Raw genomic sequence first — 24,716 nt, 5'->3', positions numbered from 1 at the left:
CTCAGGCACAGATGATGGTCCCTGAGAATGCTTCCTGAGCCCCCTCTTTCATTTAGTAAATCAGTTCTCACAATCCTTTTTATGAGCTATCCAGGCCCCTGACTTCCTTATCTTTGCTTTGCTGTCCGCCTTTTGACTAATTACCTTACTCTCTGAGAAATAGTGCCTACAGATGGCATGGGGCAGGGAATGAAAGTCAAGCTAGGTTTGCTGTTTGGTAGCAGCTCTGTGTATATGTGTGTTTAAAGGCTGAATGAGAGAGTAGGTGGGAATTCTTGGCTAAAATGAGAATCCATGATGCTCCAGGGGTTTCCTTTCCTTTGTTCCTTATCTCTTGCTTTTCTGTTATTATGGATAATTAGGAGTAGGCTGAAGGATATATTTTCTTCCCATTCTCTCTTCTGAGCCAGGAGGCTTGGGCAAGTGGACAGAGAAGAATCAGAGTGTAAGGCTCAGAGTTTTCTCTCTCTCCATTGCTCACCAAAGGATGAGTCACCCCTCTTGTTTTCTCTCTTACCCTACTACATAATCTCCAGTTGAAGGAACAAATTCATTTTCAAAGATCCACATATTTACTTCTAAATTCAGAGTTAAACTTGAACCAGATGCAGACAACAAAAGGAATCTAAAACCCCAAAGGAGACTTTTAAAGGACAAAGAATATTTAAGGATGAGGGCTCTGACAAGCTGTTGTAATTGCTGACCCTTCTGCACGTTTCTTCATATGGGATATTTAGGAGGCACTCTTGGGAAAGACACAGAATAATTGATACAAGCCACAGGCACCACCACCTCCAATATTAACACTTTTTTCTCTCTTCTCTTAGGATGATGGAAAGGTAATGATTTAGTGACTGCTACTTGAAGAAGACATCCTAGATTTTGGATATTTGCACATTGACATGGAAAAGACTGTGGGAGGGAGACTTTTGGGCACCATCAATATGGTCCCCTGTGTCCAGTATTCTCTGCTGGATGTTGGCTTTTGGCACCAGCTCCTTTAAGAGAATCTGTGACTCTGTATCTCAGGACAAGGTTGTCCTCTGTCATTTCTGGTATTCCCAGACTTACACTCAGAGGAGCTAGAATTCTAACTTATCCCAGAACCACCTCTTCTGGCCTAGAGAGGATACAGGAATTGTGGGCTAAAGCAGCCTAGTGGGTGGCTCACCCAAGTTGAGACCCAGCAGCCATTGTGGGGTCAAGGCAGGGGGAAACAGTCATCCTTCCTAAGGGTGGAGGAAGGACCCAGTAAATACCTTTTAGCTAATTGCTAGTTTGAGTACTATGTTCCCTTCTGCCCTTCTTTTCCTTTCATTCTTTCTCTTCCCCTCCTGCCCATCCCCTCTCATTTTTCCTGATCATGTGATGTTTTCGATCTTCCCATAGCACCCACTCCCTACCTATGATGATACCTACCTTGCTGGCGACCTTTGTGACAAGCCTAGGCCAGAGGTTTCTTCATTTGAGCTCAGTTCAGTGTTGAACTTTCAGATAGGATTTAATTGGAGGGGTGATTTCAGAGATGCCTAGCAAAAGAGGGAGGCACAGAAATACCTTCTGAAACTTAACAGTTTGTGAAATGGGCTGTTTATACTTTGGGACTTCTATTTGGAAGTCCAGACAGAGGTAGGGCAATGATAGGAAAAAAAATATTTGTCCTTCATCCACATTTATTTAACACACACACTTATTCAGTGTCTTTTGTGTGTCTGGTCTTATGCTAGGTTCTGGACATAGGAAATATCTGAGATAGAACCTCTGTTCATTAGGGTCTACTTCAGGGATGGGCAGACAGGTAAGCAAATAAGAACAATAAAACATCATCAGTGATCAAATAGAAGTCTGCTTAAGGCAAGTAGGGATACACAGAGGGAGTGGGCGATTCTGCTGGGGGTAGGGAAATAACTGGGAAAGGCTTCCTTGAAGGAAGAAGGTTTGTCATCTGCCTTATTTTCCTTGGGGAAAATGACCACCTGGCTTCGCCTGAGCAAGACCATCTTGAGTTAAGTTCTCATTGGCATGTCCCCTCCCAATTGACCCTTTGGACAATAGGAAATTGACTTTCTCTAGAAATGATTCCCCTGATGGCTCTAAGGGGTATCCTTGGTCCAAATTATCTTCTACCAAACCTGATTGTTCCTTTTCTTGTGTTTTAATTCCAAACCAGAAATTCAGAGATTGCCTCTTCTCTTTCTTTACAGCTATTTTTCACCAAGCTTTATTGATTCTACCTCTGTGGCTGCTCTCAATTCTCCTCTCATCCTCTGGCCCAGGCCATAGCATTGGTCCAGGCCTTTATGGTCTTTTGCCTGGGATTCTGACTTGTCTCTGTCTATCAACGCTTTTTGTAGTCCACTATTCACACCACTGTTCTGTACTTCTAAAATGCAAATCAGTGAAAGTGTTTCCCTCCTAACCATATTTAAATTTCTTCAGTGGTTCCCCATGCGTTTCAGGATGAATTTCAAATTTGTTAATTTACCATCCAAGTTCTTACCGTCTAATTTCTTCCCTCTCTGGCCCCTGACAACCTCTTCAGCATCACTTCAGGCCACTCTCTGCATCCCCCTCCCCTGCCACAAGGCATGCCCCTTCATCCAGCTATTTAGAACATCTTGTTCTTCACTGACATATTACCCTGTTTTATGATTTTCTGCCTTTGTAGGCACTGGTCCTTTGGTGTGGAATGTCCTTTTTTACCTTCTTAAGTCCATCTAACTCCTACTCATCTTTTAAAATTTTGTTCTAGCACTTAGCACTGTGCATGGTATGAAGTAGTTATGTTTATAAAAGTAATACATGGATGAATGCATCTATTTTTCCATCTGGCTAGATGTGATTACTATTATAAAATGTCTATAGTACAGAAGGAAAACATGGAGTTGAGAACTTGGGAGAGATCTTATTTTTTCCTTCAGAACAGACAAAGCCTGCCCATCCTGGGTAGAAGTGTGATGGGGAAATTTCACACTGTCCATCTATTTCCCAACCAATGCCCACTTACCTTCCCATGCCCTCCACTCAGCCAGCTAAGAGCTAGCTCCTTTAAGAGCCATATTCTTGGAGAGAGAATCAGGTCTAGGCCAGAGAGTAAGGGGCTAGCCTAAGCCCAGGGAAAGGCCCAGAGGTCCAGGGATCTTTCCCCCCTGCCGCCATCCTTTTATGCTGTATCAGCTGATGTAGCAGGGACCTGAGTTCCCTGCCTGGAGGGCTTTGGGTCATCTGCCCTTTCATCATAGTTCCTGTAGTGTGAGTCGTGGTGGTGGGAGTGGTGATGGGTTTAGGGTGGGTACAGAGCCCCCCTTTTTTTTTTTTTTTGTCTTTTTCGTGACCGGCACTGCACCGGCCATTCCTATATAGGATCCGAACCCGCGGCGGGAGCGTCGCTGCACTCCCAGCGCTGTACTCCCCCGAGTGCTCCACGGGCTCGGCCCGGTACAGAGCCCTTGTTGATGTTGGCATGCACTACTGTGTCTTACCTGACTGAAACATATACTTTCTGCTCTTCCTGAAAAGCTTTGCAAAATTTAATTCCTGCTTTGCTTTGAGCTGAAGGATAGCCTGACTCTGAAAGACATTTTAAAAAATTCTAGTCCTAGTTCCTAAAAGCACATTCTAGTGATCACATTCATAAATGCCACATCTGGGGGAGATGTCAAATTTCCCTGTAGAGTCTGGGAATGGGACCCCCGCAGCCCAATCACTACACACCTCTTTTTAAGCTGACTCCAGCAGTCCCATGTCTCTGCTTCATGGAATCAGGGTGGATGAAAGTGCTAATAGTTTTTATTAAAGCCCAGCACTTCTGGAATGAGATTAAAAAGCTGATTTGCTCTTCTTGCTATGTTGACAAAAATTTGTCCATGCACATAATTCTTAAGGTTTTGGGGAAAAAAAAGGCCATTCTTCTTCTTAACCCCATTGTCCTCTGGATTCTAAGGCTGCCTTGGAAAGGTGCTCCAGGGATTTGGCAGATGAGATTTCTGCTGGAAAGTGCTGAATGCTTCCAAACTTTAAAGGGTAAAAATTAAAATTGCCTAGTTCTGCTTTTAACCATCATGTAAAAATAGTTGCGTGCTCTGTTTACTTGCTGTGTACCCTAAGTCCAGGATTTTGGAGCTCCTGAAACCCAAGGCTGGTCTTGAGAACTCTGACAGGCTTTCAGAGGCCTCATGGGGCAACTACCATGGTCATAACCTTGATGCAGATGGGCTGTTGGATATTGAAATGGATGATTGTCTTTGGGGGCATTTAAAAGCAGTGAACACTCAGACATCTTAGATTCTCAGTAAAGATAACTCTTAGATCAGGTCTTAGATTCTGTGGTATGGAGTGGACTTGATTGGAAAAACTCTAGTGTTTTAATTTTCCTGGAGGAACTAGTCCAGAGGACCAAGGAGGCTTCAAGTCAGCCTCTTTTAGCCCTCTAAACAGAGCCCACTAAACTTAGCCATTTTGCTTTGCCGGACAAATGTATCCTGCTGTTAGGTAGGTAGAGTATTTTTATTTCCACTTTACAGATGAGACAGTTGAAGCCCAGACAGCTTAAACAACTTGTTGGTGACCACAGAGCAAGCTGGAGGCAGAGGTGGGACATGTATACAGATTTCTTTACTCCAAGTTCAGTACCAAGTGCTTTGAGGTTCTTGTTTTAAGACGACTTGTCACCAAACATCTCCCACCTCCCAAAGCAGACAAAAATCTGCCAGTGCTTTTCCCCACCTATCCAGGGGTTAAATTCATTTCTTGTTCCCCTGGACTGGGAGAAGGTAATGCATGGAATGGTCATTTGATTAGCTTGTTTATTGAAAACCCAGAACAAGCTCAATTTCTGTGAGATCAGACAGCGTGGGGATTGGGAACAGCCTGAGCCAAGTCACCAAGTCAGAGAAACATCTCGATTGCCTAGTGTTTTCTGGTGGAAAATCTTTGAGCCAAAGTGGAGAGGTCTGGGTGCTAGACTCTTTGCCATTGTCTGCGTACCCTATGCCTCAGTTTCCCTATTTGTAAAACTTTCCTAAATACTTCAGAAAGCTATGATTAGAATGAAGTGAAAGTGCATGGGAAAAGTAACTTGCTACACAAATTTGAGTATGTCGATGCTTTTCTGAGCAGTGAGTCTTGCTTGCAGGGATGTAGGGTGACTCATAGGAGCTCACGAGGACATTGGAGGGGTCTGTTTCTGACAGTGTAACTAGTGATGTGAAAGTATGTGCTCCTTCAGGACATGCTTAACCCTGTCTTTTTGCTATTCCACATGCTTTAGGCTGGGGGAAGTTTGCTCGGCTGACCAGGGCACTGACAAGCAGCAGGGGTGTCCTGCAGCAGCTGGCTCCCAGCGTGCAAAAAGGTGAGAACGTCCACAAGCACTCCCGCCTGGCAGAGGTAAGAAGTTATTTCATATCAAATCTTACTTCCAGGGGATTCAGAGGCTGAGAAAGTGGCACAAAGCCAGTGTGCTGGCTTGGAGGGGACCTTCAGGACCCCCAGACTTTTGTTTTGTCTGGGCTGCATACCACCATGTGCAACTGTAGGCAAGTCTCTCTTTTGAGCTTTGAACTTGCCCCTATGAAAGTGGGCTGGGAACAGCTCTGTTCCAATTTGCTTGAGATTATAGATGTCAAATCACTTTTTTGAGTTGGTAGGGAAGGAACTGGAAGTGCTATATATGTGAATGAGTTTTTACTTATAAACTATTATGGGAAAAGAAGATAGAGAAAGCGAAAAGAAGAAACTAAAAATCATCTATAATTCCACTGACCACTTAGCATAATTACATTATTAGTGTGCATTTAACTCTTTTCTTTGCATAAATCCTATTTCCTAAAGACTAAGAAATTCATTTTTTCATATGTTAGTGTTTATGAAGTTGAGATGCAAAAAGAATCAATGTGTACATTGAACTTGGTCATGTTGCCTTTTCTTCACTTTATATAATCAAAAATGTCTTTCAAGTTCAAAAGTATAGTTAAAATTATTATTTTGATAACCTTTGTAGTAAGGAAAGTTTGTGGTAATGGTATCCTCCCTTTTGTTGGGAAGCCTCAACAAGGCATTTTATCAGGCTTAATGCACCCAGATCACAATTATCTGATTTTGGTGGTGCCTGGCCTTCATTTTTTAATGAGATCTGGCTGGGACCAGTTAGGGGTATTATACCCTCCACACAGCAAACCTCCATCTTACCCAATGATGACAACATAAGCTGTCTCTCTGCCTGGAGGTGGCCAGTCAGTCCTTGATCCATGCTCGGATGGTGGGGCCCTTTCTGACCTGACTTCTGGTTCCTATACCCCTAAGGGAGAACCTTCCAGAATGATGCAGCTCAGTGAGTGCTCTGCATATGCGTACTGAATATTGAATGAGTTAACTACAGAAGATCTCCTTGTAGGAGCTAGAAACTTTTACCAACAGTGGGAATGGGAAGTGTTCATGTGTATTATGTTAGAGAAGGACAGACATTTGGACGATAGCAGCATCATTTTTTGTCATGATATGGGCTTGGCTTATGATAGAAAGAATACTAAAAGAGGCCTTTTAACTCACAGCCTGCACTTTTCCTACTTCTTCTTTTTTTTTTTTTTGTCTTTTTGTGACCGGCCGTACCGCGCTCAGCCAGTGAGCACACCGGCCATCCTTATATAGGATCCGAACCTGTGGTGGGAGCGCTGCTGCACTCCCAGTGCCGCACTCTCCCTAGTGCGCCACGGGGTGGGCCCGTTCTTCTTATGGTTAGTAAAGTAACCTCCTCTCCTACTTCTCTACCCTTTGCTCACTTTTATCTGGCCACACTGGCCTTCTTGCTGTTCCTGTACACACCAGGCTTGCTCTTCCCACAGATACCTGCATGGCAACTCCTCCACTGCAAGTCTTTGTCCAAATGTCGTTTTTTCTATGTAGCTACCTGTATCAGTCAGGGATCTACCAGAGAAAGAGAGCAAGTAAGATACTTATGTAAGAGATTTATTGCAAGGAATGGGCTTTTGTGTTTGCAGGCACTGGCTAGGCAAGTCCAAAATTTGTAGGGCAGGTTGGTAGACTGGAAACTCTTGGGGGGAGCTGACACTGAAGTCCATAGGTGGAAATCCTTTTTCCTCAGTTTGCTTTTAAGGCCTTTCAACTAATTGGATGAGGTCCTCCCAGATTACAGAGGATAATCTCCTGAAAGTCAATTGTAGATGTTAATCACATCTTTGTAGAAGGAATCTACAAAGTTCATTGCTTGAATAATTGGGTACTGGGCCTAGCCAAGTTGTGACAAAACTAACCATTACAGTTTACCCTTTCAACTTGGCACCCATACACATTTCCTTAAGCTATATTTAATCTCCAAATAAAGGCAATAACAAAGTTATATTTCCACCTTATGTGATATAAAAATCCTATGTACCAAGGAAAACATACCAACCCTTTCCCTAGAAGAGTATGCAAAGTTCATGTTTATGTTCATTTTTCTCCTTCATATCCTGTAACTTAAATACTATGATGTAGTTTACGAGTATTAATACATCTTATGTTATATGATAAGGGGATAGGAAAGGGAAGAAAATAAAAGCATTTAATATATATATCTAGTTTTTTCATAACAAAATAAGGAAGAAATACTCAAAATTCCTAATCCTCTTTATAACTTGCATTATGTTTTTTTCCACTTAATACCATATAGTTTGTGTATTTATTGTGTTTGTTGTTCACTGATAAATTCCAAGCAGTTGGAGTAGTGGCACATTGTAAGTGCTTAGTAGTAAATATTTTTTAATTGATTGAATGAAAAAAAGGAAATGATATTAATGTTTTTATTCACCTCTCTGGCATAAGTAGTTGCTCATTGATTGGCAATATGAAGCAAACATCTGGGTCACATCCCTGAGGCTAGTAAATTTTAGTTTGCTAGAGGCTTATTGATTTTATTGATCATTTCAAAGAACCAGCTTTTGGTTTTGTTGGTTATGAATTTCCTGTATTCGATTTCATTGCCTTCTGCCCTAATTATTATTTATTTTTGTCTGCTTACATTGGATTTAATTTGCTCTTCTTTTTCTATTTTCCTAAGGTGGAAGTTTAGATTACTGATTTTTTATTTTTCATCCTTTCTAATAGATGCAGTCAATGCTAGAAATTTCCCTATAAGCACTACTTTTGCTACATCCCACAGACTTTCATAAGCAATATTTTCTTTTTCATTTCGTTAAAAATATATTTTAATTTCTCTTGATTTTTCTTCTTTGACCCATGTATTATTTAGAAGTGTGTTGTTTAATCTCTAAGTTTAAGATTTTTCAGCAATTTTCTTATTGACTTCTAATTTAATTCCGTTGTGTCTGAGACCAGACATTGTATGATTTCTCTTCTTTTGTTAAAGTGTGTTTTATGGCCCAGAATGTGGTGTTTCTCAGTGAATGTTTTTATGTGAGCCTGAGAAGAATGTGTATTCTGCTATTGTTGGATGAAGCAATCTATACATGTCAATTATTTCCATTGATTGATGGTGCTGGTTGAGTTCAACTATGTTCTAGTAAGAAGTGGACAGGCAAGATTTTCTGCCTGCTGCATCTGTACATTTCTGATATAGGGGTGTGGAAGTCTCCAACTATAATAATGGATTCATCTATTTCTCCTTGCATTTCTATCAGTTTTTGCCTCGTGTGTTTTGATGCTCTGTTGTTAAGCACATGTACATTAAGGATTGTTATGTCTTCTAGGAGAACTGGTCTTTTTATCATTATAATGCCCCTCTTTTTCCCTGATAATTGTTTTTGCTCAGAGTCTGGTCTGACAGAAATTAATAAAGTTACACTTGCCTTAGTATTTTTTTAAAGTTTATTTATTAATATTGTTATTTTTTTTTACATTCTAAGATGTTGTGGAGCAGTTGGGGGCAACAGGAAGAGGAAAAGGGGGAAGGAAATAGGGTGGGAGAAGGAGGAAAGAGGGTGTGTGTGGTTGAGACTGTGGCCTCCCCCTCATTCCTGCAGGGGAGACCAGGGGTCTTCCAGTGGTGGCTCAGTCATTACTGAGCTGGATGCAGATGTCAGGGGTGTGTGGCTGACTGAAGCTCTTGACCCCCAAACAGCCCAGCTCAAGAGACCAGGGGGCTTCTAGTGGTGGCTTAGTGTTTGTCACTGGGCTGGTTGCAGATGTTGGGGGGTGTGGCTGAAGCCCTTGGCCCCCTGCTCTCCTGGCTCAGGGAGTCTGGGGTGCTTCCTGTGGTGGCCTGCTGGTCATTGTTTGGCTGGGTGTGGCCCTCGGGGGAGGGTGGCTCAGGCCCATGCCCTCTCCACTCCCTGGCTTGGGAGCCTAGGTGGCTTCTGGTCCTTCTAGGTTTTGTAGGTGTTCTTTGGTGATGTGAGACCTTTACGAGTTAATATCAGACTTTGTCTCTGATCTGTATGTATTTTGTTTTTTCTTTCAGTTCTGCATTGGATTATTCCCTAGTCCCACCACTTAAACTCTGCATTGGAACTAATTTGTTGTCCTTTGCTTACTTCTAAAATGGGGGAACTTCTTGTGGGGACCAGCACTCGAGCCCTGTGGTTCAGCTAAATTAATTGCTTCATTGTTGCTGATTCTCTGGAGAAGGCTTTTTGTGCAGCTTAGGTTTTAATTGTTGACCCTGTATATACTTCCAGGACTTGTGTGGTCCAGTATACCTGGGTTGTGTGGAAACTCTTGTCTGGGCCTGACACTTTTCAGCAAACTGCACCCCCTGCAGATCTATACTCATTACCTGTCTCCAGTGACTGGTCCTGTGCTGATTGGGGAACAGATCAGCTGTCTGTGCTGTACTCCTGTGTTCCCCTGGTAGACCCATCTACCCCACCACCCGCACTCCAAACACTTCCCATGTGATGGGCCATGTGCCGATCCTTTGCGATGGCTCACTGGCCTCTGAGTGGCTCCTTTTTTTCAGTTGTTTGTGGCTCCTTGCTCCTATGTGGGTCCTTAGGAACCCTGTTAGTGGTCTTGCTGGCCTGGGGGCTACCAAGGCCCTCTTCTCCCCTGCCGCCTCCAAGATACTTCATAGGAAGGGCATAGCTGTGGCTTTTGCCAGCTCTTGCTCTGTGTGCTCACCATCAAGCCTTGAAGTGGCCAGGGTTGAAATGGTGGGAACGATTCTTTCTTTCTCTTTTTGTGGCTTCTCCTGCCTTCATGAACTCCACAGGTCTCTCCTCCTCTTCCCCTGAGCTCTAGTGGCCCCAGCTTGGCTGTCATTGCTTTTTAATACTTGTAAATTGGTTGATTTGTTGGAGAGAGTGACCTTCTCCTTCACTTTTGAAGGACAATTTCACAGCATACAGAATTTTAGGTGGTTTTTTATTTTCCTCTCTCAATATTTCACTCTAAATATTTCATTCCACTCTATTCTTGCTGGCATGGTGTTTAAGGAGAAGTCAGATGTAATTCTTATTTTTGCTTTTCTATAGGTCTGTAGGTTAGATTTTTTTCCCCTCTCTAGTTTCTTTCAGGGTTTCTTAATCTTTGATTTTCTGCAGTTTGGATATGATATGCCTAGTTTGTTGTTTTGTTTGCTTGTTTTTTATTTTGTTTTGTTTTTGCATCTGTCCTGTTTGGTATTCTCTGAGGTTCTGGGATCTGCAATTTTGGTGGCTGACATTAATTTGGGAAAGTTTTCAGTCATCATTGCTTTGAATATTCTGTTTCTTTTTCTATTTTATTTTCCCCTTTGAGTGTTTCCATTACGTGTATATTACATCTTTTGTAGTTGTCCCATAGTTCTTGGATATTCTGTTCAGTTATTTATTTATTTATTTATTTATTTTTTAGTTTCTTTCTCTTTTCTTTGCAGATTTGGAAGTTTTTATTGACATATCCTCAAGCTCAGAGATTTTTTTCCACTACTGTGTCCAATCTACTAATGAGTCCATGAAAGATAGTCTTCATTATATTACAGTGCTTTTTTTTTTTTTAATCTCTAACATTTGTTTTTGGTTGTTTCTTAGAATTTTTATCTTTCTACTTAACATTGCTCATGTGTTCTTACATGCTGTCTACTTTATCCATTAGAGCTCTTAGCATATTAATCATAGTTGTTTTACATTCCCAGTCTGATAATTGCAACATCCCTGCCATGTCTGAGTCAGGTTCTGATGCTTGCTCTGTCTCTTCAAACTGTTTTTCTTTGCCTTTTAGTATGCCTCATGATGCTTTGCTGAAAGCTGGACGTGACATACTGGGTAAAAGGAGTTTGGGTAAATAGGCCTTAAGGAATGTGGTGGTAAGGTGTTGGAGGAGGAGAAGCATTCAATCTCAGTCTCTTGGTGAGACTGTGCCCCTGTACGGTGAATTTCATTATATCTTTTTAGTACTTCCCCACTTCAGATGGGACAAGATAGTGGGCCAAAGACGGGTATTTCCCTTCTCCCACGTGGAAGACTAAAGCTGGATGGAACTGAGTATTTCCCTTCCCCCAGGTCAGTTAGGCTCTTATAAAACCCCAATAGGCTAGGCTCTGCTTATATAGTTTCTCCTGAGTAGACCTTGTTAAAGAGAACAGAGTACTCTGGCTTATTTCCAAATGGTTTCTTTTTTCCTCCCCCTGCTGGAAGCACAAGGGGATTTTTCCCTGATCTTCACTGTGAGAACCTGGTAGAGCTCCTGGAGGTAAAACTCATACAAGCGTGAGGGCTCTCCTATGACTGACTGGGTTCTCTTGGAGTTTTTAACTCTAAGACTTGTCCACACAGCCTGCAGCAATTTGTTAGTTACAGCTTAGGTTTTCCTAAACTGTACTGGTTCCTGTGGCAGTTTCTCCTCATGTGTTTCTGCTCTGGCAAGTTGTAATTCTCAGTATTCGCCTTTGGTCTCTCCAGTTTTTGGTGCAGGGGTTTGCCCTGTGACCTCACTTCTCTGACAGATGTAAGAAGAGTTGTTAAAAAAAAAAAAAGAAGAGTTGTTGGTTTTTCAGATTGTTCAGCTTTTTACTTGTTAAGATGGAGTGACTACTTCCAAGCTCTTTACATGCTGGACAAGAAACTGGAAATCAGCTAGGAAGTTTTAAACAGAGAGAAATCTGTTGCCTATCCATAGCCTATAGCTGATATTCTTCTCAGTTTTCTGGGTAAGTGCCATTGGTCAAATGAAGATTGAGTAAGAGTATGGATAAATCAGTGAAACCTCTCCCACCTCTAGGAAAAAATTGGCACAAAGCACAAGTGGACTGGGAATAGCAGTTTTGCATTTAAATGGATAGCACATGTTATTTTCCAGGCCAATTTATCTCCCTGTTAGGCTGTTCCTCTCTCCTGAGCTCAGCCAGCCTGGCTTTAGTCCTCACTGTAGTCCTCATATCTCCCTCCTGGACTGGTTCTAGAAAGAAGAAAGCACGTACTGTGTGCCGGTCTTCTGTGAGACTGACATTGCCTAAGTGAACATCCCTCCTGACATGCCTAAGTGAACATGCTCCTTTAATTGTCTGAATAACTTGGAGTAGTTTTACAGAAGAGGAAACTGGGGCATAGAGAAATTTGCTAAATTGTTCACCTGGTGGTAAGTGGTGGACTCTGGATTAAGAACCATATTTATTAGACTCTATATCCAACCTGTTTCCCATTTGGGGCAATTCATTCTGGGCCTTGTCTCTTCTTCTCAGCCCTCTGCTACTTATACCAGGGTGATCAGGATTTCTGGCTTTAGACCTGATAGAGGACTATGATCTCCCTTATCTCGGGTTAGAAAATCAGTTTATTTTCTGATCTAATCTTAAAAATATCTTATGAAAATGCTTAAGTTAGGATGGAGGACCTTTGTCACAGGTTGGGCTTTCCAGGATGCAGACACTGAGTAACACCTGTGAAAGAAAAGGGAGAGCAGCAGCACTGAGCAAGGGGAATATCAGAGCACAGTACAGATCACACAGAGGCTCTGCCAGCCTGACGGAGCTCTGGAGCAAAGGTTACCAGCTGGAACAGTCCCACATAGGGCAGAAATGGCCAGGCCCTTGAACCACCTTCTTGCTCAATCATTGGTGGGTGCTCAACTTTCTGTCCCTTAGGAACTAACAACTAGAAGCTGTCCACTAACACATTCCCTGCACCTGGGCAGAGAATCCTTCTTGAAGGGGGATCTGAGGGGCACGTTTCTGTGTCTACCACCCCCCCCTTGTTGCTGTAACTCTTTCTGCCTTTATAAGGAGGAAAGTTTCAGTCTGTAGAAGAGAACAGCAGTCCTGTTCAGCAGGATTTGCTGAGTGGCCCCCATGCAGGAGTGACCTGCTGGGGTTTGATCTGCCTGGGGACCACTCTGTGCTGCTGGCCTCTCCATGGAACCACTGTGGGAAAGACATAGAAGGATTTTCCCATCACATCCTCTCTGGCGTTTTCTCTCTGAGGAAGCAAGGCCAAGACATAATTTGACACATGCATTTGTGATGGCATGAGCATGGGCACATACTTTTAGGCATGTCAAGGGGTGTGAGTGGCACCCAGCTCACAGGTCATGATACTCACTATCTCATTGTAAATAGAATTAGACAGCACATTTGGTAAATGCCTTTCAAATGTGCTGCTGTTTTTCACGTAGGTGGCAGGAGTAGTGGACTGAAACAGTATTAAAGGCTATAACCCATTTGGAATTTACTTAGCTCTGTGTTTTGGGGCAAATCATTTCACCTCTAAGAGCTTATTTTCTCCTCTTTCTTCGCTTCAAATGGAGTAGAAAGTTCAAATGAGAATAATATACACTCAGATTTGTGAAGAATGAGGGAGATTCTGGATGCAAACACTATGGCATATGGTGAATGCTCAACAAATATTAGTTTAATATTAGATTTTGACTTTTGGTTCTTTATATATCCCTATTTTAGAAATGTTCTCAATTTTCAGAAAAAATACAGGTTATTTATTAGATTTTAAAACTAAAGGGGTATATAAAGTAGAAAGTGAAATTCCCATTGTTTCTCATAAGTAACCATTTTTAAACAGTGTATATGTTTTACTACAAGTGTTTGTATATATTTTTTCAAATTAAATTTTTTTATCTCTTAATTGACAGTAAAATTGTACATATTTATCTTGTACAACACATTGTTTTGAAATATGTATGCATTGTGGAATGGCTAAATCAAGCTAATTAACATGTATTACCTCATGTATTTATATTTTTGTGATAAGAACTCTTAAAATCTATGCTCAACAATTTTCAAGAACATAGTACATTGTTATTAACTGTAGTCACCATGTTGTACTATAGATCTCTTGAACTTATTTCTTTTATCTAACTGAAATTTTGTATCCTTTGACCAACATCTCCTCAACACCCTTTCCATCCTCTACCCCCTACTAACCACCATTCTACTCTCTGCTTCTATGATTTCCACTTTTTCAGATTTCACATATGGGTTAGTTCATGTGGTATTTGTCTTTCTGTGTTTGGCTTATTTTGCTTAACAAAATGTCCTCCAGGTTTAACCACATAGTTGCAAATGACAGTATTTCCTTTCTTAAGGCTAAATAGCATTTCATTGTGTATGCACACCACATTCTCTATATCCATTCGTCTGTTGATATATACTTAGTTTGCTTCCATATCTTGGCTATTGTGAGTAAAGCTGCAATGAACATGGGAGTGCAGGTGTCTCTTTAACATACTGATTTCATTTCCCGTTTACACTTTTTTTTTTTTTTTTACCAGCAATAGACTATCCATTTCCCATATGCCGATTCCCACATAGCAGTGTTAGAATTCTAAAGTTTTCCCAAACTGATGGGTGATGGTATTTTATTTTGTTTTACATCAGCCTGATTGCTAGTGAGGTTCAACTTTTAAAGTGTTTATTAGCCTTTTAGATTCCTTCCTCTTTGTATTTCTTGTTCATACTCTGTGTCCATTTTTCTGTTAGGTTATTCGTCTTTTTCTGGTGGATTGTTCTTTTTATCATTTAGTAATATTCTTTTGTGTCTATAAAATTTTTTTCTTGAAATATTATTTTGCTGAATCTTATATCTGCTTTCTTTGAGTCAGTATTTGTCTGGTATATTTTTTCCATCCCTTATTTTACAACCTTTCCATGTAACTCTTAATCTGCATATATCTGGCTCTTGCTTTTAGTTAGAAATAACATCCCCAACAGCATCATCTAACTTTTACAGGACACTTAAACTATATACTACTCCAATACTACATAAGTATAGTATTAAACATATGTAAAGTATATTGACCAATTCTTCTAATAGCCCCATAAGGTAGAAATTACAGTTGTGCAGATTATGAAATTGAGGTACAGAGAGATTTAGGTATGTTGCCCTTAGTGGTGGGATCAGCAGTCCTCCTCAGTTTGGCTTCTGATACTATGTTTCTAACTACTATGTGAGAGTATTTTACCTTTTAGTAGAAGAGTTTAATCTGTTTGTTTATTTTTCTTATTGATATATTTGGACTTAATTCTGGCATCTAATTTTGTGTTTGCTGTTTACTATCCCCTTTCTTTCTTTTCCTCTTTTCTCCCTGATTTTCACTCAATTCCATTTCTCTCTGTTGGCTTATAAGGTATGTACTCTATTTTTGTTCTCCTGTTGATTACATTTATATATTTGCTACATGCCTACTTATAAAGTTAAAACAAAACAAAAAACTTAGAACACTTTAACTCTGAAATAGTACTCCCATTCATACTCTTGACTAGCATTTTACTTTTTTCTTATTTTAACATCCCCACTGGCCATTATTTTTATTTTTATAGTTAATACCTAATTTGATTTATCAATATATGTTTATCAGTTTCTTTGCTCATCATAAATTTTTGTAGCCCACAACTTACTTCTGGACTCAGTTTCCTTCTTGCTGAAGTATATCCATGAGTAGTTTTTTCAGTAGTCTGAGAATAATAAATTCTTTTAGTCTTTACATGTCTAAATATGTCTTTATTTTTCCCTCTCTCTTAAATCCTAGCTTAATTGAATATTTAATTTTATGTTGACAGTTATATCACTTGTTTAATCTGTTCATTGAGTTATTTGTTTGTTTTGTTTTAAATGTCTTATTTATTTCTAGAAATTCTATTTAGTTCTTTTTCATATCCCTCTGTTCTTCAAAATATTGTCTTATTCATGACTGCTAATATTTCTTCCTTTTTTATTACTTTAGAAATTTAGGCATACTTTAATTCTTCTTTTAGTTAATTTCCTCTTGTGGCGAGCTTATCTACAACTGGAGTTTCTTGGTGGAAGTCTGTTGGGTCCCCAGTTGATAAGACATCTGAATGTGGTGGTTGAGTTTATCAATGTGACACAACATAAACTTTCACCTGGTTCAGACCAACTTTTCTATAAAGGTTTCAGCCTTAGGGCTTCCAACCATTTGAACAGTATGAATTCTGGTTCCATACCTGTATGTGGCACAGACGTGGGGTTCTGATTTCTTACAGATAACCCTTTTTCTACCCAAAGGTCCAGATAGATCATCAGTTTCCTTTAAGTCTTTGAGATATGGGGTAAAGGTTTTCTGTTCTGTATCTCTTTGTCAGAGCAGCCCTTTGTCACCCCAGCAAGAGCATGTGGCTTCCCCTCCTGTCCCCTACAGCACATACCTGGTTCTGATAAGCCCTACTTCTGAAAAACTCATGGGCTATTTGGTTTCAACTCCTACTGGCTACATTAGTTTTGTGCTCCTTTTATGTTTCTGATACCTGAGGTTTTGAACTTTAATATTTATTATGAAGTGTTTTACTTTTTAAAAAGCATGCCAGTATGATTGCTATAAAGGGATAGTTTACTCATATTTACTTAGTCTACTTTTGACTGTTAGCTCTCTGAACACTCATGCTAGTATGAAAATTATAGATTACTAGAAATGGAATTAAAGAGATGGGACATGAATATTTAAAACTGAGTAGAAGCTGCTGAAGTTCAAAAACCAAGGTTGTACGAGTTCACAGTGCCTATCTAATTACAAGGGCCATTTTCTTTCCTCACCATTGCTAATATTCAGTGCTATCAATTGTTTTACTCAATCTTAAGTTTTAACATTTTAATAAAATTTTAAAGGAAGAGCATCTATTTTTAATGAACTGCACAGGACTTGGTCTGATAAATATAGAGGATGCCTTCCTTATCTGCATGAGAGTACTGCTTTCAGCCATCCATCAGTAGGATGTGCGTAAGGAGCATGAGATGGCCTGGACCAGTCATCTCCACAGGCAGACAACTGAAGTTGCAATGAACTTTACTTATTGGACACATGCAGAGTCAAGCTTGCTATATCCACATTCATTTGTGATGAATGAGTGCTGTGTTTACTGCTGCAGGACAGCAGGAGGCAATAGGTCCAGGCTGAGGCTGTGTCAGGGTCCTTAGCTTTCTAGTCTCACAGGCAAGTATCACTAGTGGAGACTGACAAGATTTATGTGAGCAAAAATGTTGCCCTTTTTCCTGGAAACAAGCTCTCCTTCCTGTTTCTCCATCTCTGAAACTGAGTTTTCCTGCTCCACCTTTTTTTTTTTTTTTTTTTTGCTTTATGGGTATTGGCTTCATTTGGCTCTTCCTACTCAGGGAAAAGTGATAATCAAATGACTCCTCACTACATGGATCTATTGCTTTGGAGGGGAAAGCCATTTTGGCAACAGGAACTTTTGCCGTAACTACCTGGGTTTTGAGCTCATTTTGCCTTTCGCCAAGAGTCTTATACTCACAACTGTCTCAATGTGGACAATATGGCTGTACCTATAGGTAGTAAGTTTGCTGTGACTGGAGGTATTTTGGATGGTCATTTCATGGGATGTTGAAGGTGAGCTTGGGAATTGGCTAGACTGGCGGCCTTCCTGTTGCCTTCCAGCCCTGAAGGCTGGCCTATCCCTTGTCACTGCATGTGTACAGGGGGGCTGTGGGGTTCTATCGGATCAGCCCTTTCTAGTCTTAGGTCTCGTGTCTTGTGCAGGCAGTAGTTCTCTGCTTTTTTCCTAGGAGAGTTGTTTTGTGTATGTATTTATTATATTTTAGCAAACTTTGCTTATTTAAGTCTGGCAGAGGAGAGCTCAAATGTTCAGTGATGCCAGAGATCGACTCTGTACTTGATTTTGGTGAAAAAGTCATAAATGATGAGCTGAAAGCAGATTTAGGGGTTTTTTACAGCTTTTTTCCCCCTTCTTTTTTTCTCCTTAGATATAGGATGATGTAGTAGAAAGAGAAAGAGATTTGGAGTCAGACTGACCTGCATCTTCCTTCAAAACTCCACTATATTCCAGCTGTGTGACTTTGTAAAAGTTACTTAGCCTTACTAATGTTTCCTCATCCTCATGAAATAAGGATGCTACCTACTCTAAAAGATTATCATGAGGATTTGTGATGCTTTAAAAGACAATTTTGATCTTATTACTCCCTGCTTAAAAATCCTTTAATGTCTTCTTTTTGTATCTTTGGATACATTAAAATTTACATAGTGACCTACAAGACAGAACTCACCTCTCTAGCCTCATTTGGCATCCCCTCCTCCCCCAACCAACCCCCCACTCTTAGTGTTAGCCACGTGACACTCACTGTCAAGCTCTCTTGTCCCTGGGCCTTGGAACATGTTCTTCATTGGCCTGGAAGCTTTTACTGAATCTCTTGGCCAGGCTACTTCCTACTCATTCTTCAAGTCTCAGTTAGATCTCACACCTCCTCAGTGAGGCCTTTCCAACTGCCTCCACCCCACCCCAGGCCAGTTAGGCTTTTCTCTCAGAAGCTCTCCTTGCCATGTGCAATTTCTTCTTTGAGTGTTTGTGGCACTGGGAATGCTTTGGTTTCATATTTGCCTTCTCCAGTGGATGAAAGGTCCATGCAGGTAGGGTCAGTGTCCCTCTTGTTTTCTTTTATCCCTATCATAGAACACAATGCTGACACACAGTAAGTGCTTGATAAGTGTTCATTAAATGAATGAACGGACAAAGGAAACAAGCACCTGGTTCAGTGCCTGACACTTAGTAGGATGTCAATAAATGCTGTTTCCATTTCACATTAACCCTTTCATCCCCTCATGTCAATTGTTGCCTTGATCATGAATAATAGAAAACTATCTGTGACTGACTTAATAATAATGGTAACTCAGCCTCACTGCTTCTGTGACTTAGCCTCACTGCTAATTTTTAATAATCCCACCCAAGTTTTAAAAATGTAGTTGACTATTTCAAAATAAAAAGTGAAAAGAATACAGCTGAAGTACTTCTCAGCAAAACAGGAAGAAACCAAGATTGTCGCCCAATTGCATTTTAGTATGGGATTATATTGTGAAGGTGTCATGTGGGTTGGTACTCAACTATAACATAAAGTATATGGGTTAATAGTTTTAATTGCTTCCTACCGCCTTTATCTTTTTCATTAAAGAACAAGTGCACCATGGAAAAAGTCCTAAAAATAGCACCTTCCTTGTTTATGGAGAAGGGTGTTTATGACAGGAATTAAGCAGTTTATCTCGGGATGTCTGAAGCCCCAAATCAGGCTTTATTTTGTGTCTAGAGCTCCACACCAGCCTTGTTAACATCCCTTTTTCTTTGCATATGTGGGATGAGTTTATCCTCATTTTGTAGTAATAAAAACCCAAGTCATTTCTAAACAGGGGAGTTTTTCAGAGCTATACTGGGGGAATGGAAAGAAACACACATATAGGTGCCAGGATGGGTGTGCCTAGAGTAAGGGGTTTAGAGAACCAAGGTTTCTCTTCCCCCACAGAGGGAGGATGTTTGAGGCAGTTGTGGTAGATTATGGTGATGGTGGTGTTTGTGGAGGATGTTCTATCTGTGTCCTTAAGTGACAAATGAAGCCAGTTTGGTGGGGCAGAATGGTGTGTACCTTGGGGCCACTCTCAAAGAGGAAGTTCTCTGTGTTTGACTTGGTTTCTTCTGCTGCCATCATCTAGGGGGATGATGCTGATACTCCTGAGTGATGGTGATCTTGAGGCTGCTGGCTCTTCTAACCCTTGTTAGTGTCCATTCTGGCCATAATGGATTGGCTAGGTCTTAAGGTCCCAGGAAGAGTTTGCCCTCACCTTTGTAGAGTGCTCCTCCCTGGTCCAAGCCTGCATCTTCTTTTTCTCTAAATCCTGCAGTGGTCTTGTAGCAGGCCTCTTTGCCTCCAGATGCTGCTTCTGGTCCTTCCTCCACAATGCTGCCCAGTTACCCTCATGAAGAGCACTTCGATTATGAACCTCTCTTACTAAAGTTCTTACTTATGCATCAAGGGTACATCAAGTCCTTCCTTCCCTTAATTCAGCTTCACTTCCCAATATTGTTCTCTCTAATCCACCCAAAAACACAACAAACCAAAAATCCTCCCATGCTTCACCCACTCCAGGTTCCTCCCAAAGTGAGTTCTTACACTGCCTTTTTTTAAACACATCTGAGCCTGTGCACACACACAGTTTGTCTGCAGAAAATGCCCTGTATGAGTTTTGTCTTCTTGTGTCTCATCCTTCAAGGGAGATCTTGACAATCACCTCACATTTAAGCCTTTTCTGATCACCTAAGTTAATTTGTCTCTTTTCCTCCGCTGTTAAAGTACTTTTTAATATATGCATTTCTTACCACTTGTTGCATTATGTTTTAGTAGTTTATTTATACATCTCTCTTCTGTTCTAAACTATGGGTTCCTTTTGGGTAATTTTTAGTGTCCACTTCTTTTATTAGACTTATAAGGATCCAGAGAACTGATGAGATCTGTGAGGCTATCTTGTCTTTTTTTTTTTCTCCAAATAAATCTATTTTATCAGTCCCCCTTTCTTATTAGGCCATTTCAGTCCTGCTGTTCTTGGCCTCTGATCTTTGAGGAAGCCAAGGACTTTCTGGATCACCCCAATTTTAGATAAAAGGATATTTTCCTGGAAGAATCCAGGGTCCATGACCTATTGTTGGAACTTTCCTGATTCTCATCCAGAACTTCCTTAACTAATATTTAGTTACACAAAAATATTAGTTTTCTAATACTGTTTAACCATTCACAAGAATACAAACACACACACACACACACACGTACACACACGTACATATACACCTAATATTGATATTCTGATTTGATCTTCATGGTATCTCTCCGGTGTAGGTGGTATTAGCTTCATTTTTCAGGTGAGGAAACGGGCATGTAGACCTTACTTTACCCAAGTTTAATCAGCTATGAAGCCAAGGTCGAGGTTTCCAGGCTGAAACTTTGCCACGTTGAACCTGCAAAAGCTGTATCTTGATTGGCTTACTCTGTTTGCAGCCTGCTCCCAATGGTTTCCCCATCTATGCCTTTGTTTTCTGACGTGTCCTCCCTGGTCCTACCTCCCCATTTCTCACACATTAACATGCACACACATGCCAGCAGTTCACATTTTTAAATGCATTTTTTGTTTTCTGCTGTATGGATTGTCATTACAAATCTACTTTTGAGAGCAATGCCTACATTTGTTTTGAGCTAGTTCAGGATATTCAATGGAACAGTATAACTTCATGGTTTAGATCTATGCTGTCCAGTACAGTAACCACTGGTCATATGTGGCTATTGAGCGAGATGTGGCATGTCTAAATTAAGAGATGTAGTAGTTGTGAAATATATTTCAAATTTCAAACTTAGAATGAAAATAAGAATGTAAAATATTTCACTAATAATTTTATATGTTGATTACATGTTGGAATAATATTTTAGGTATATTAGGTTAAATTATTTGGTTAAAATATTATAATTAATTTTACCTGTTTCCTTATACTTCTTTTTATGTGACTGCTAGAAAATTAAAATTTTCAAGAGACTCACATTTGGGTCATGCATCATATTTTCATTGTTTAGTGCTAGTTTAGCCTCTGGCTTTCAAATTAGACTTGGGTTTGAATCTCAGCTTCATCACTCAATTAGCTTTGTGGTTTTGGGCAACTTAGACTCCCTGGAATAATTTTCTTCACCTATAAGATAGAGACCAATATCTACCTCATATGGTTGTTACAGGATTAAGTTGTATTTTCATGTAGAGTACTTAGCGCCAAACTTGGCATGGGAGCATAGGGGTTAAAGTATGGACTCTAGAGTTAATCTTGACAAAGATTTCAACACTGGCTGCACCACTTAAAATCTTTGTGGCCTTGGACAAGTTACTTTACTTTTCCAAGACTTAGTTTTTCATGGTAAAAGAGGGATAATAGTAGTAGGTACCTCATAGAGTTGTGAGAGTTAAATGAACTAACATATACAAAGGGATTATAAGTTCAGAGTAGAGCATACAGTAAACCCTCAATAAATGATAACCAATACCATGATACCCTCACTCTTGTGGAGGGCCAACTACTGGAAACTTTCTATGTGGCTCTGGTTTTTATTTTTATTTCTTCATGGAAGTACATATAATTAGAATATGGCCCTAAGATATAACATATCCTCTCTTGTCTATGTTATGGTTATTATAGTGTTCTAAGAACATTCTTGATATTATATTTTTGTCAAGAATTATACAAAGGAATTGAAATCAGGATCTTAAAGACATATGTGCACTCCCATGTTTATTGCACCATTATTCACAATAGCCAAGGCTTGGAAGCAACATAAACATCCATTAATGGATGAATGGATGGACAAAATGTGTTATATACAGATGATGGAATATTATTCAGTCTTACAAAAGAGTCAAATTCTAATATCTGTGACAACATGATGAACCTGGAGGACATTATGCTAAGTGAAATAAGTCAACACAGAAGGACAGATATTATATGATACTACTTATATGAAGAGTCTGAAATAGTCAAACTCATGAAGCAGAGAGTAGAATGATGGTTGCCAGGGGCTGGGGGGAGGGGGAAACAGGGAGGTATTAGTCAAAGGATGCAAAGTTTCAGTTATACAAGGTGAGTAACTGAGAGATCTACTATGTAACATAGTGCCTATAGTTAACAATATTGTATTGTATACTTAAAATTTGGTAAAAGTGTAGTACTTATGTTACAAGTGCTTATCACACCCACAAATAATAATAAATAAGATGGTGGGAGGAAACTTTTAGAGGTGATGGACAAATTCTGGCATAGATTGTAGTGGTGGTTTCATGGGGATGTACTTGCCTTCAAATTCATAACATTGCAAACATTAAATATATATAGCTTTTAAATGTCAGCCATACCTCAATAAAGTAGTTTAAAAAAAGAATTACATAATTATTTGGATCTTCTCTTCTAGCCTCTTCTTTGGCTTAGTTTGTTCATCTAGTCCTTCCTTTATTCAAGTGGTTTTGGTTAAACACTTACTATGTGCCAGACACGGTGCTAAGGACTAAGTTTATGGTGGTGATGAGAGAGATAAGCACCCTGCCCTCATGAGTCTTATGATCTAGTGAGAAAGATATCTATAAACATGTACGTGTGATATTATAATTCCTGATTAGTGCAATAAAAAGAATGAACCTGGTGACAAATATAAAGTAATAGAGGAAGGGAGGTGGTGGAGAATCTGTTTCAGATAGGGGGTCAGAGAAGACCTGTATGAGGAGTATGAGGAGATGACACTGATGCTGAGACTGAAAGGTTGAGAAGAACCCATCTGTGTGGAGAGTAGGAGAGGAGCACTCTGATCTTCAACATAGGAAGAATTGATGTCTTTGCAGAAAGCCAGTGGGTAGAGTGTAGTTGGTGAGTGGGTGAAGGGCTCAGGTGAAGTTGGAAAGATAGGCAGGGGCTTGTAGGTCACAGCAAGAGTAGATCTTGTTTGAAGTTTGATGTAAAAAGCTGGAGGATTTTCGAGAATGGCAAAAGCACTTTTCATGTGATGTCCTTATAAAGCCACCACTCCATACCCGTGATAACCCAGTAATTCGTTAACCAATTAGTGGAATAATCAGTTCATCCAATCACTTCCTAAGAGCCCCACCTTTCAACGATGTGATGTTGAGGGATCAATCTTCCACATGAGCTTTGGAGGGTACAAACATTCAATCCATATCACTATCATTCGGGGGTTTTATAGAAAAATAGTAGTTTATCAATGGTGAGTATGCAATATAAGAAAGGCATTGAATTAGGAACTTGGACTTGGACTTAAGGTCCTGTTTCGTCATCTGCAGTGTGACTGTGTGCAAATCATTTACCTTCTGGGTCTATTGTCCCAATTTGTAAAATAAGCAAAATACCAGCGTTCCCATCTCATGAGGTTGCATGAAATGTAATGATGTATGTCAGTGTGCTATGAAAGGCATTTCAGGCTGTACAGATGGATTAATGAAAATACTTGGAGGCTTGGAGCTGGCAGCCTGGCTTCTTCTTCCAGCTTCTCTGCTTACTCACCCCTTGCATGACTCAGAGTGAGTCACTTCACCTCGATTATACTGAGCCTCCATTTTCCCATCTGTAGAACTCCCTCACAGGGTGATTATAAGGATTCAAAAATACAATAGAGGACTTTGGAAGTAAAAGTGCTGGAGAAATGTGATAGATTAGTCAGTCTGATATACTTAACCTTCACTGAGGGGAAAAAACCTAATTCTATTTTCCTTCCAGAATCAGTATTAAAGATGAGCATTCTTTGGCTCCATCACGTAATGGACTGAAATGAGTACTTTCTGTGGGCAGAGCTTAGTACTGGATGTTGTAGGGGGAGGGATAGGGAGAGTGTGAAGTAGCGACATTACACAAGGAAAAGTAGCATCTGCCTCTGGGGAACTCCAAATCTGATTGGGGGAATAGGGCAGGAACAAGCCCACTCTTAGGAAGTTCATTCTAGAAGTTTGCTAGCTCTCTGACTCTGGTAGTTTCCATTGTACAAGACTAGTGA

The 24,716-nt window shown here is 40.2% G+C and overlaps 1 protein-coding gene across 2 annotated transcripts in view; it reads left to right on the top strand.

Annotated features, from left to right (window-relative positions):
• KCNH1 (potassium voltage-gated channel subfamily H member 1) overlaps window positions 1-24,716 on the top strand; it is a 424,549-nt gene that overhangs the window by 39,029 nt on the left and 360,804 nt on the right. For both annotated transcript variants that reach the window (XM_063114370.1, XM_063114369.1), the window contains exon 5: window positions 5,270-5,388. In XM_063114370.1, the coding sequence (XP_062970440.1) occupies window positions 5,270-5,388 (119 nt within the window). The remainder of the gene's footprint in view (window positions 1-5,269; window positions 5,389-24,716) is intronic.

The sequence above is a fragment of the Cynocephalus volans genome, chromosome 11 (genome assembly GCF_027409185.1).
Source record: "Cynocephalus volans isolate mCynVol1 chromosome 11, mCynVol1.pri, whole genome shotgun sequence".
Lineage (NCBI taxonomy): Eukaryota > Metazoa > Chordata > Mammalia > Dermoptera > Cynocephalidae > Cynocephalus > Cynocephalus volans.
Note: the sequence above shows the minus strand (reverse complement) of the source record. Positions and strands in the feature narration are given on the sequence as shown.